Source organism: Haliotis rubra, unplaced genomic scaffold (genome assembly GCF_003918875.1).
Source record: "Haliotis rubra isolate DU_JTF1 unplaced genomic scaffold, ASM391887v1 Scf235, whole genome shotgun sequence".
Lineage (NCBI taxonomy): Eukaryota > Metazoa > Mollusca > Gastropoda > Lepetellida > Haliotidae > Haliotis > Haliotis rubra.
The window spans coordinates 916744-930666 of NW_025766392.1; the positions used below are offsets into that span (position 1 = coordinate 916744).

The 13923-nt window shown below is 41.9% G+C and overlaps 1 protein-coding gene across 1 annotated transcript; it reads left to right on the top strand.

The window, feature by feature from the left end:
• Positions 1-234: 234 nt before the first annotated feature.
• LOC124278328 (aurora kinase A-like) lies at positions 235-13625 on the top strand. Its single transcript, XM_046714052.1, has 8 exons — positions 235-348; positions 1682-1807; positions 2891-3002; positions 8171-8250; positions 8935-9073; positions 9726-9874; positions 10704-10935; positions 12451-13625. Exons 2-8 carry the CDS (start codon positions 1692-1694, stop codon positions 12586-12588), a joined length of 966 nt encoding a protein of 321 aa, XP_046570008.1. The 5' UTR covers positions 235-348; positions 1682-1691; the 3' UTR covers positions 12589-13625.
• Positions 13626-13923: the final 298 nt, after the last annotated feature.

Consider the following 13923-nt stretch of genomic DNA (forward strand, 5'->3'; position numbering starts at 1 on the left):
TTCATATACAAGCAGTTAGTTCCATTCATTTACAAACGCCATTAATGTTGGTGTATCTGCGACGCAGGTATCTGATACCCCAATCAGATCATACTGATTACCCAAACCCAATTATATTGTTGAACGTGACTATGCCCTCATATTAAGGTCGTACATATCCATCCCTTATACATACATGAGATAAGAGTTATCGCCCTTCTCCCTTTCGGCCAATCACATTGCTTGTTACATATGCCATACTCAAAGTCTAACTCCAATCATTAGCGGTGATACGAATTTCAAACCAGGGCTGCCATTCTTTTCAGACAAGGGGATATTTACAGTATTTCTTCTTCAAGTCGTGTTAAGGTAAAATGTGAAAACGTTTTACAATACATTTACTATGACGCAATGTCATCTTCTGTTTGGCTAATCAGTTTTCACTTCGAACGGATGTATGTTTCAGAAAGATTGGTGAAACTTCCCTGAACATGATGCAAAATATTTTGATTTTTCGGAACTAAGGTCTGCTACTGTGAATCGTACGAATCATTTGATGGTGATCACAGCCGTCAAATATTAAGTGACGGTCATGTTTACTGAATATTATATAATATTCACATCTCGGCCTAGGGATTACCTATGGCAAAGTCTCAACCTTTGTAAGCAAAAACGACACCTCGTCACGTTGATTCTCATTTTCAGCATATTTCAATACATTTCTATATTGTCATAGTTCCTATCCCCATCCCAAATAATATTTATAAAGGGTACTAGAATTATTAACAAAACCTAACACAACAATTAGATCTACCCCATCCCAAATAACTTTTAGCCCCAAAATTAAATATGGGTAGCCTAGTGGTTAAAGCGTTGGCTATTACGCCGAAGGCCGGGTTCGATTCCCCACATGGGCACAATGTGTTAGCTACTACTAGAGTCCCTCACGTGATATTGCTGGAAAATTGCTAAAAGCGCGAAAAGCCTAAAACTCAGTCAGTCAGACATTGTATTTACAATATAAAGGGTCGAACCACGCTGCGTTACCTCTGTTAATCTCTTACAAAAAAATATGGGGGAAAGGAAGGAACTCTTTCCGCTACTGAGAATCTGACTTCAAATAATTGTTTCACATTATTTTCATTCAAGACTTTTTTGTTAGAATAATAGGTTAATATAGGTTGAGGAACCACAAAATATGCTGGAAAAATGTAGTTCGGGAGAAGGAATAATGACTGCAATAGTATGGTTTAATAATGATTAAACCTCGAAATTGAACGTAAAAAAAAAACGTTAAAAATTGCACATCAACAAAGAAATATTACTAGAAAATAGAGGCTCCTTGCTGGAATGTGGCAACCTCATCAGGGACACTTTTCACAGTACATTTTCCCTTATCTTCAGAAACTAAAAATGGACATTTACTTATGATAACACTTTTTTCACTTGTGTATGTGTAAAGCACAGCAAAATTCTTCTAAATACTTGGTGATTAGCACGTGTGCTTTAATGGCATGGTCATTTCTTGTAGACTCCAGACATTAGCAGTGCTCTCCTTTCTCTACTGACGAGTTCTTAAAAGTTGCTAAATCTTGGATGAAATCCAGTAGTAAGAACTGTCCCTGTTAGTTCTGGTACCAAAACTTTAACTTCTTGTGAAACCAGGTGTGAACATAAAGAACCAATCCTGTTTTTGTTCCAGTGAAGGGAGTATGGAAGCTAAGCGGGTTCTGCAGCCTGTGAACTCCAACCAGTCCACAGAGGGTGCTGAGGGGCCCATGAAGAAGACGGGTGATATGACAGATGGAGTGGAAGGGGACAGTTTCAAGTAATTACAGTTACCGACTTGCCTTAGTCTGGCCCCGATTTGTTGAAACAATCTTAAGTCTGAGTTTTGACTTAATTTAGAGTTTTTACTCAAATTTGAGAAAACGCAGGAAAATGCATTTCCCAAAATGAATTGGAATCGATATTAAACTCAGACATAGTAGACAATTTGAGTCTGATGGATAGATTACTTAAGTTGTTTGGGCTTTTTTACTTTAAAAATGCAGTTGAGTTAAAAATTCAGCTGTTTCAAATTGTCAAACTCAGTTTGAAATTTGAGTAAAAATTTGTTTGTTTTGAGAAATCAGGGCCTTGTTTACTAGTCTGAGCATGCTAAGTGGTCCATAGTAAATCATGAAATAATCAATCAAGTAACTGGATAAAAGATTGATTTGATTACTCATGAGGATGATTGTCAGACATTTTGTTTAATGATATGCTGTAAACCATGAACTTAACACAACAATGCTAGGCCCCTGATCGTTGATAAAGTGACACCTTTTTGTCTGCAGTCTCTTGTTACCAAATGTGTAAAGCAGATTTGGAGAAACCATTCCATCCATCCATTCATCCAAGCACACATGCACAGTTAACAATAACATGTAATTGAGTTCCAGATTTATTTGGGATGATGGGGTAGCCAAGTGGTTAAAGCATTCGCTTATGACGAAGACCCAGGTTTGATCCCCACATGGGTACAATATGAGAAGCCCATTTCTGGTGTTCCCTATTGTGATATTGCTGGAATATTGCTGAAAGCAGCGTAAAACCATACTCACTCCCTCGTGATTTAGTTTCTCTAGCCAAGTACAGAGGTCAAGTGTGTTCAATTTGTTTACACAATGCACTGACCAGTTATGACAGTTGCCAACTGTTTATTACGACATCTTTGTTCTTGGTAACTAGTCAAATAAACCTATTACAAACCAACCACTGCCCATCCACATTGTAAATGTCAGGTTCCACTTTAAACAAGTTGACACTGGGTGCTGATTTAGGTGTAAGAAAGTTGACAATGGCTCAGCAACACAGCCTTCAACACAACTGGCATGAGCATGGTTATAGTTTGGTGTTTGTTTTTCAGGAGGAAATGGTCACTTGAAGACTTTGATATAGGCAAGCCACTGGGCAAGGGCAAGTTTGGCAATGTTTATCTTGCCAGAGAGAAGAAAAGCAAATATATTGTGGCACTAAAAGTAAGTAATGATAAGTTGTGTGTACTTGTGGATGTTTGCAAAATAGTGTATTTTTTTGTTTCACTGTATGCAACACTATTCTCCTATGGATGTTTAGATGTGTCTTTTGAAATTATAGTGTCAACTCTAATAATACATTTGATCCAACAGCAAATTCGGTAAATATCATTTGACCAAGGCAGGAAAAAGAATAGTTGTAATTTTGAAACTTTGTTCCCTTTGACATTAATAATATCCTTCTCATTTCTAAATATGTAAATTATTCTGTGAATCATACTGTACATCATTTTTAATTCAGTGTAAAATGGCTCTAGATGTCAGTACCAAACACTCCACAGTGTTCTAGGTGCAGGTCAATACTAGGAAAGCTCTGCTTATTGGTTCATATGGAATTGTGAACATGTTCTGAGTGAAAACCATGAATGTTTCTTAAAAAAAGTGTGTTTGGGATAAGAATATGCATGGGAAGTATCAGTTCATATTCAGTTTTCTTTTGATATCGCCTTGAGACTATTGGCATCACTTGTAAGAACTTGTAACTGGTAACTGTTGATATTATTATTATTATCATCTAATTCCACCACAGGGTTTCTGATAGTCCAAGAATAGCTAAATTCAGACTTTTGCTTATGGACAGTAGCAGATAATGTTGTGGACTTTAAAAAACATGGAAACTTCACAATTTTTAAACTTATCCTATCTCACGACTTGCACCTCTCTCTCTTGCTTTGACTTTTAGTGGATAGACTGTAAACTTTTTTCCATAGGCCTCCTTGTCCATTCGCCCGTGCACTCCATGCTGCTCTCCTTAATTAGCTTCCTAGTTCCTAATAAAGCTTGCAGCATGCTCCACTAATTGCCCACGTGACTACCTTGAATGATCATTCTCTTTCTTGTCGCATGACTGTGTGGACGTGCTGTATATTAGGGACATTATTTCACCCTAACATCATGGGGAAAACTGATAATCAGTCAAGGAAAAGGAAGTTTGTGCTCAATGCAAGACGAATTATTTGTCCCTCGACCCTCACACGTTTTGCAGTGACTGTATTGGACAATGTAACTGGAACAAACGATGTGGCAAGTGTAATTCACTAAAAGATGAGGATTTTAAGGCCTACCTTCGTGTTTGCTTCCGGAGAATCACCGATAGGGACAGGAAATTAACAGAATCTGATCCCACTCCCGCCAAGAGTATCAAGTTACAGCGACAGAAAATCGTACCTTCACGCAAGAGGGCGACGTCTGTGGTTCAAGAGGATTTTATGGACACTTCATCAGATTCTTACTTATCTGAGGACGCTCGCACCTATTACATACGCATCAATCACCTCCTTCCATAGCGCCAGATCACTCGGGTGGTTGTGATCGACAATTCTTCTTTGCCTGTCCCATCTACACTACCAGGGGACCTTAGATCGACACTATCATCATCCAGATCATGGGTACATATCCCCTTGACTGTCTCAGTTTGTTTGGAGCCTGGCCAACCGCGTTCAACCAGCCAACTGTCTCCCCACAGTTCATTGAACCGGACGGAGCTGGCTACAACAGCGTCGCCGGGGGACGTTCATCATGAATCAACACTTCAGGTTTCATCACCTAACGCCGATCCAGATCGCCACATCATTCTAGATCACCTTCACGATCCAGATCACCATCACAAGCCCGATCTAGATCACAGTGCCGATCAACATCACCGGATCGATCACGATCCAGAGCACAACTACGATCCACATGACCTGATCAATCCAGATCACCTAACCGATCCAGATCACCAAACGGGTCCAGATCACAACATCAGATCACCTAGTAGATCATTGGACCGATCCAGATCACCTAATCGGACTGATCCAGATCACCTGATCAGACCGAATGGATCCAGATCACAACATCAAGTAGATAGCCAGACCGATCCAGATCACCTAACCAATCCATATCACCAAATCAAACCAGATCACCTGTTCGATCGAGATCACCTTATAGATCCAGATCACGCATCACAGTTTCCAGTTAGTGCATCGAATTGATCCAGATCACTTTACAAATCCAGATCATCTTACCAACCCAGGTCACCTATAATGATCTAGATCACCTTACAGAGCCATTGACCAAACAGGATCACAGTACAGATCCACATCTCATGGCCGATCCTATTCAGATGGTCGAACCAGAGCTCCAATCAGAACCAGATCACCAACTAAAACTACAGCCACCCAGACTAGTTCTTCATATCATACCGGATCACCTAGCCATACTAGGGAATCCAGATCACCAGCTTACCAACCTACTTCCGGTACTTACCACGCCGAGATCTCGATACAGTTCCTCTGACCTACATCCAGGTGATCATTGCTCTGATACCACTAATAGGCCTACAGTCTCACGATGTTGGTCGCACCCTCTGGCCAGCAAGAAGTTGGTTTGTCAACCTAAGAAGCCAGGCAGAGCCAAACCCAGTACCGCTTCCCAACTGGGACGACCACTACTTCTTCACCCTCACTGAACTGCGCCACGGGTCACTTCAGACCCTCAATCTACACGCTGGCGATCTTCAGAGGTCTCTCATAGCTAAGGGCTACTCTCACCCAGCAGCCACAGCTATCACTTCAGCGCATCATATTTCTCAATCGCTCCTTGTAATGACAACAAGTGGAAGAAGTTTGAAGACTATTGCAAGTTTAGGGGAATTGCATCTCCAACTTCCACCTCGACTCAGGTCGCTGCTGAGTTTCTCCAGCATCTCCACACTACTTAGAAACTCAAGGGTACTACGCTAGCTACCAACTCAGTTTTGGCTACCACCACGGGCACTTAAGATTTCCACTGTTCCCGAAGTTGCAGAGTCTACTACGCTCCTATAGACTCTCTCTGACCAGTCCAGAAAGTTCAGACCTCCGCCTGGGATCTGTCCGCCGCCCTTCATCATATATGATTTCTACAGATTATGAACCTTTAGAAGACAAGGACTTCAACAAGTGACATTCAAGACATTCTTCCTGGTAGCTTTGGCTACCGCTGCACGTGATATCTGAACTGCATGCTTGATGTCATCGGGTGCGGTTCGAGTGGAAGAAGCATGGCAAGGCTTTCCTGGGTCTCCGCTGGGACTTCATTGCTAAAACCAACTGCCAGGGCAACCGCGACCGGATGTTTACCATCTTCCCGTTGTCCACCATCCTTGGGCCTGATGATAATGAAGATTTGACACTCTGCCCTGTTAGGGCTCTACACGCTACTTTGCTGCCTCCTCGAGGATCGCCTACGGCTACCATTGTCGGACGCTTCATGAACTGAGAGGTTTCCCAGACCACATTGGCCTTCTGGATGCGTGCCACGCGATCTTGCAAGCCTACACCTCTGCAGGGTTGCCTCCCTCCAGCCGCCTAATCCTCATGAGACTCGCGGCACTAGCCTTGACGATGGCCCTCCATAGCAACTGCTCCTTGACCGCTATCATGGAAGGTTGCTTCTGGCGCTCTGATACAGTCTTCTCTTCTCATTACCTGCGAGACCTGTCTGTTACGGATGTCCAGGGACTACACCAGTTCGCGACCTCTTGTACTGGCTCAGCAGCTTACATCGACCCAACAACGCAGATGAGGGACGGTTCCGTGATTTGCGCATACTACTTCCTTTGTATATAGTGAATAAAAGGTGAACTGGATCTCAACCTTTTGTTCTCAATATATGGGTTTAAGAACTACTTCACTTGGCCTCCATACCAAGGCAGATCGGAATACGGCCACCTAGCGTGGTCTCTACGGACCCGGTGAGGCACAATCAGTATGACGATGCAGAGGTGTTCGACATTCACGCTTACTGACCTCTAAACCTCGGAGCAATTACGCCAGTGAAGTGTGACACTCCAATTCCAATGGATTTTTTATGCTCTGCCTCCAACTTTGCCGCCCATCCTTTGACTAAGCTTAGGCAAAGGAGTGAGGGTCAATTTGATGCTGCCCGAACTGAACTAAACCTTGGAGTTTCTGAGTTGTGTTTCTCTTTCCCGCCGGGTCGGGTGTCTGTGGGGCCTTCTTGAAGCAGGGGCTGGCCCGATTCTAGTCGCAAGACTTTAATTACGGGGTACCTTGTAAATCGCGTGGCAGGCTTACTTGCCGAAGTTGGCGCCCCTTGTCTTGTACAAGGTTGCGGCCGAACACCACATTGCCTGGAGCATCCATCTCCCTGGGAGTCGTTGTGCTTAGTAAGCCAAGGGGTTCCGAGAACCCACTACAAGCATAGGAGTTGCTTGCATGAGTAACAGGCCTCCCTTGTACATCGCTATCTACGGTTGTCATCAGTCCACACAGCTCCAAGACCAGCTGTTTGCACTGTCCAGACAGAAGGGTAATCTGCGCCCGCCGTCCAACTGTGGGATAAGTGCAAGTCGGAGATAGGATAAGTTTTAAAAGTAATTTTAATATAAATCGTATATGGATATACTTATCCCGCCTCCCGACTACTCAACCCGGCCTACAACACTGGCTCAAGATGAGAACGATCATTCAAGGTAGTCACATGGGCAATTAGTGCAGCATGCTGCAAGCTTTATTAGGAACTAGGAAGCTAATTAAGGAGAGCAGCATGGAGTGCACGGGAGAATGGACAAGGAGGCCTATGGAAAAAAGTTTACAGTCGTTCCACTAAAAGTCAAAGCAAGAGAGAGAGGTGCAAGTCGTGCGATAGGATAAGTATATAAATAAACAATTTATATTAAAATTTCCAAATTTCTTTTAAATGACGACGACCACTTTGGTCTAGTGGATAGAAAGTCTGCCCTGAAAGCAGAAGATTGGTGGTTCGATCCCTGTCCGTGTCATACCACATGGCATGAAATGATGTCACTTGTTGTTACTTTACAGTGCTCGACTTTAAGGAGATAAAATGACTGTTTGGTTCCGAGTCAGTACATTCATTTGAGTGTGGTATCCATTTTAGCATACATAAAACCAGCTTTTGTCCAGATCAGTACAAGCAGCCATACACTCACGTGTGTTCACATAGCTATAAGTGCAGTGATCTTAAACCCCATTTCTCCTCACCTTTTTCATATGTTCTTACTCAAAGTACCAATAGTACCATGGTTCAGAAGAAGAGTCCATCAAAACATATGTTGATGTGCTATTTTTGCCCACTGGTAGTAATGCTGCATGTTTGTCATTCAGGTGTTGTTCAAGTCCCAGTTGCAGAAAGCTCAGGTGGAACATCAGCTGCGCCGTGAGATCGAGATTCAGTCACATCTCAGGTAGGGTCACCAGGGATGATAAGTGTACATGGTTTACTACCACCACATGTGTCAGGCTTGGATAGTTTTGTCAGTTGTAATTTATACCTGTCAGCAACTCACATGTGTGGATTCTTACTGTTATTTGGGTTTAACCATGACCTGCAAAACCCGTGGGTCCACATGACCCTCAGTTGTTAATTTAAGAGTCCTTAGAGGAAAAAAGAAAGGGTCCCGTAAAGTATTGACATTGTGTAGAATACTGTAAAATGTTAATAATTACTTTAATAACAGGAACTTGTTTCTTGATAAGAATTTGGTATAATGATTACTATTGTGCTTCCCTTTGGATGTATTGTATTATTTTTCTGCCTCCAATCTGTACATTTGTTTGTACAGGATGCACATTTCTGCATCATTGCTTACAATAGTGACCACTGAATTGCCAGGTCCAGATTTGATTTATCTTGATATTATTGTTTGGAATTATGCTGAGTGTGAAGTTAAACAACAAACAAATTGAAAGTACTAAAATCTATTACTGGGCCTAGATTTTCAAAGCTCTCTTATTGCTAAGATAGTCGTAAGTCAGTGTTAATCAATAATGTATGGCGCTTACGACTATCTTAGCGTTAAGAGAGCTTCGAAAATTTAGGCCCAGTGCAGTAAGCTGGCATTCATTCACTTCCTATCTGGTCTTCCCAGACACCCTCACATCCTGCGTCTGTATGGCTACTTCCATGACAAGACCCGGGTCTACCTCATCCTGGAGTACGTCCCACGGGGGGAGCTGTACAAGGAATTACAGAGGGCCAAGAGATTTGATGAACAGCGATCAGCCACTGTGAGTAACACTGCAGTTGCACCAATCACCCACATTAGTTGGCAAAAATATGGGCACTACATCAGGACCCGTGAAGAACCGGGTTAGAATTGATCTTCAGCAACCCATACATGTCATAAGAGGTGACTAATGGGATCGGGTTGTCAGACTCACTGTCTTGGTTGACACATGTCATCGTATCTCAATTGCGTAGGTCGATGCTCATGCTGTTGATCACTGGGTTGTCTGGTCCAGACTTGATTATTTACAGACTGCCACCATATAGCTGGAATACTGCTGAGCACGACTTAAATAACAAACCAACCAATCAACCAACCAACCAAGCAGGGGGTTAGCAGTTAGAATATTACACGTTCGAATATTACAGTGTATTGCATGTTACTGGCAATGAACCCACTTAAGCCTGCTGAGCTTTTTCATATTCTTGTCTGTCTTGAGGTATGGTCGAGAGGTTGTTTGACCTATGTCTGTAGAAAAATTCAAAAACTATTTCTTGTAATAGTAATGAACAATTAAGTTCATTAATAGAAATTCGAGATAACGATTGACTTTTCATTTTATAGGTGTGAACTTCCAAGTTTGAGAAAGTTAATTCTTGATTTTAAACACAAAGGCCATATACTCACTATTGTGATTATTATGCTTGTTTCAGTATATCGGCCAACTGGCCAATGCTCTCATCTACTGTCACAGTCGTAAAGTGATCCATCGTGACATCAAACCTGAAAATCTCCTGCTGGGCCTCAGGGGAGACCTGAAGATTGCTGACTTTGGCTGGTCTGTGCATGCCCCATCCTCGAGGTAATGTTACTGTTGCCCCACCCTCCATGTAATGTTACTATGACCCCATCCTCCAGATAATGTTACCCTGGCCCCATCCAGGTAATATTACCCTGACCCCATCCTACAGGTAATCCTACCCTAACTCCATCCTCCAGGTAATGTTACCCTGACCCAATCCTCCAGGTAATGTTACCATGACTCCATCCTCCATGTAATGTTACCCTGACCCCATCCTACAGGTAATCCTACCCTAACTCCATCCTCCAGGTAATGTTACCATGACCCCATCCTCCAGGTGTTACCATGACTCCATCGTCCAGGTAATGTTACCCTGACCCCATCCTACAGGTAATGTTACCATGACTCCATCCTCCAGGTAATGTTACCCTGACCCCATTCTACAGGTAACCCTACCCTAACTCCATCTTCCAGGTAATGTTGCCATGACCCCATCCTCCAGGTAATGTTACCAAGACTCCATCCTCCAGGTAACGTTACCAGGACCCCATCCTCCAGGTAATGTTACCAGGACCCCATCCCCCATCCTCCATGTAACATTACCATGACTCCATCCTCCATGTAACATTTCCATGACCCCATCCTCAATCCTCCAGGGAACATTACCATGACCCCATCCTCCATGTAACATTACCATGACCCCATCCTCCATCTTCCAGGTAATATTACCATGACTCCATCCTCCAGGTAATATTACCATGACCCCCATCCTCAATCCTAGTGATATTTCTAGCATGTGATATGCTCAATGGTATAAGGATGCTACTTTATGATGGTATTTATCATGTTCATGGTGCTGAAGTGTAACTAGTATGGTAATGTTCTTCAGGCGGACCACACTATGCGGCACTCTTGACTACCTTCCACCAGAGATGGTGGAGGGTCGGATGCATGATGAGAAGGTGGACTTATGGAGTCTTGGAGTGCTCTGCTATGAGTTCCTGGTGGGCAAGCCACCTTTTGAGGCTGAGGGACACACAGAGACATATCGAAGAATTACTAAAGTTGATCTCCAGTTCCCAGACTATATGTCAGCAGGAGCCAGGGATTTGATAGCAAAGGTGAGTGAATGTGTAGTTTGATTGCTTTGAGTTTTGATCTGATGGATTTTATCCAGATATATTTTTGTTTTTAAGTTATGTTAATCAGTCATATATAGACAAATTGAGGAATAGAGGATGGAGGTAAGTATTAACAGTTTGACAATTGTAAGTTGTATCTCCTATTTGTTCTTCTGTTTTAGTATTGCAGTTAGAGCTGCCCTAATAGTTTATAAATGGGGCTGTTACGTCACTGTTTTGTGTTGTGGAGCTGATCTCATGAACAATTACCCAAGTACGAGTAAAGCGAGACCAGTTTCAACTACCAAATTCAGTGTAGACATCCTCTGCCAAACTGCCAAGTAATTAGGTATCATAAGGTCATGGTCATCTGCAATTTTTAGGAGTTTGTTCACTAAAAATGTTAGTCTTTATGACTTATAATACAAATGTAGCTTTATGTTGTAACTCTTGTATTGAATTCTAGCACGACATTGTGTGATACTCGATTCTGATTGGCTGAGAGCTCATCAAAACCGTACTTAAATGGCAGTTTAAGACCGTTAATTAAAGTGACCGATTCACCGCGTATGAATACAACGAACTCGTTGACCCTATTGTTTGTAAACAAACATGTCGGACATCGGCAATTTCTATCTCGGCAGCATCTTTGGTGTTTTTTTAAGTAAAAAGCGAATGGTTTGAAGAAGAATTTCTTGACCCTAATCCAAGTGAAGAAACTACGAAGCTGGAAAATCCGTCAGCAGTGCAAAAGCGGCAGTATATTAAAACCGGGTCCAGATCTACGTGTGTTGACGTCGACAACACACGTCGGCCCACACATCCTAACCTGACCGCTTCTGTCCGGGTCGTAATGCCCAGTCCTTCCACTGTCCATGTATCCCACATAAAACGTGGCATGTCAGGTCTTTTCCAAATTGGGAATAGTAGGGTGGTTATCAACAATTATTTCCATGAATAAAGTTAGCGGCGACTAAACTTAGCGAGTTCACGGCTTGAATTTGGGCGAGTCGATTGTCATACAGTAGGGGAGATCAATAATTCGCTTGAGAAAAATCAAATAATTGTACTTGCTCACAGTATAAACTGTATCTTTTTTAAATTTATGTATGCTACCTGTTACAAATACAAGCATACTTGTTCCTGAAATATAGCATTTATGTTGTTGAAAATGTCTTATTTTGTTCATTACACAACCCGTCCCTCAACGGGACGATTCCAAGCGATTTCCAGGAAAAAAGGCCCCTTCGCGCCTTGTGTTCTTGCACGCTAAACAGTTCAGTTTTAAAATGCTTATCAGTCGTGCTAGAATGAAGATACGTTCGATGCTTAAATTACATTTAGCGGTCTTAAATCAACGATAAAGGACCGCAAAATTGAAAACAAAGTAGTTTTATCTTCTAAATATACTAACAGCTGACATGAAGGTGATGTCATTTTCGAAAACAGGGACTAACTGTTCTACTTTGTTGAAAAAACGATAAGCTATGACTGATAACACTATTTCTGCTTCAGCTGCTCCGACACAATCCAGCCAATCGGCTGCCTCTGGGTGAAGTGATGAACCATGCCTGGATCAAACAAAATGCAACCATGCCTCAGACCCCCTCATCTTCGTCATCATCATCAACAGCATCAACAACCCAGTCCTGATCACATTCCTCTCTAGACTGCAGTGTATAGCAGCCACCTGCTCATGTACCACACCCAGCCTTATGTAGATACAACCACACCAGCCGTGGAACTATGCATCTCAGCTGACTGATCAAGTTGAGACTGTGACAGTGATTGACAGGCTGGGGGCGTGGCCACATATCTGTACAAATCCACCTTTTGATGTGGATTACTCTGGGACAATCAAGATGTGCCAGTCTCATAATCTGAGATAGCCAGGATGAATTGTTGCACTTTAGCTAGGAATGTGATACTGGTCAATACTTGCTTAAGCTGTCTTATATTTTACAGAATTATTATTTTCCTAATCCTTTGTTGTACATGTGATAATGTTCCTGGTTACTGAACTCATTTGCATATCTAAGTAGCTTTCTAATCGATCTAAGAACATTCAGATATTACAAGCAGGAACATTTTCTCAAACATTTAGTGCAGTGCACTAATCAGGATGACGTAAAACTTTGTACATATATAATCATGTCATGAGGGACAGTGCAGCCCCACTTCAGACTTCGACATGTGCATCACCACACTGCAATAAGTTTGTATATACATGATGTGCATGCATAACAGAAGTCCCTTTGAAGAGATTCCTGAGACAATTATATTATGATGTTTATTATGTGTAGGAGACATTTTTTCACCCATGTTTGCAAGTAGTTTCAAATGTAATCTTTTGTACACATGTATTCATTTGGCAGTCAACACAAAACATCCTTGATCGAGGGTGGAAGTCTTATTCCCATAATCTTAAACACGTTTGTGTATGTTGGCCCATAGAATATTGTCACAGGGTAAAATATGAAGATGTATTTCTGTCTGTTCCTATCTGTCTTCATGCTGTACAATCCTCCTATCTTCAACCCTGTGATGTTTGCTGTCTGTGGCAAACAAATGGGCAATGACATTTTATTTCTGTGTATGGATCTCATGTAGCCATCAAATATATATCAAAAGAAACATTTGTTAAAAAATATGCAAAAAAATATGACTTTGTGATTAAATTATTTCCCTTTGTTTTGACTTGTGTTATTATTGTTGAAATGGAGAATATATAAGCTCACTGCAAACATTTTCTACTCAAACATTGGGTGATTGCAACCATCATAACTGTCACTGACTTAAAGCTAATCACTGGAAATCAGCATAAGAAGTCATAATGCCCACTGAAGACCAGTGGCCTAGTGGCCTTAACTTTACACAGACGCCATCCTAAATTAGAGATTGACCCACCACAGACATCATGTTTATTTACTTAACTAAAGTGCCAACAAAATATTCAAGTTTTCACACAAACACTGTCTCCTACAATTT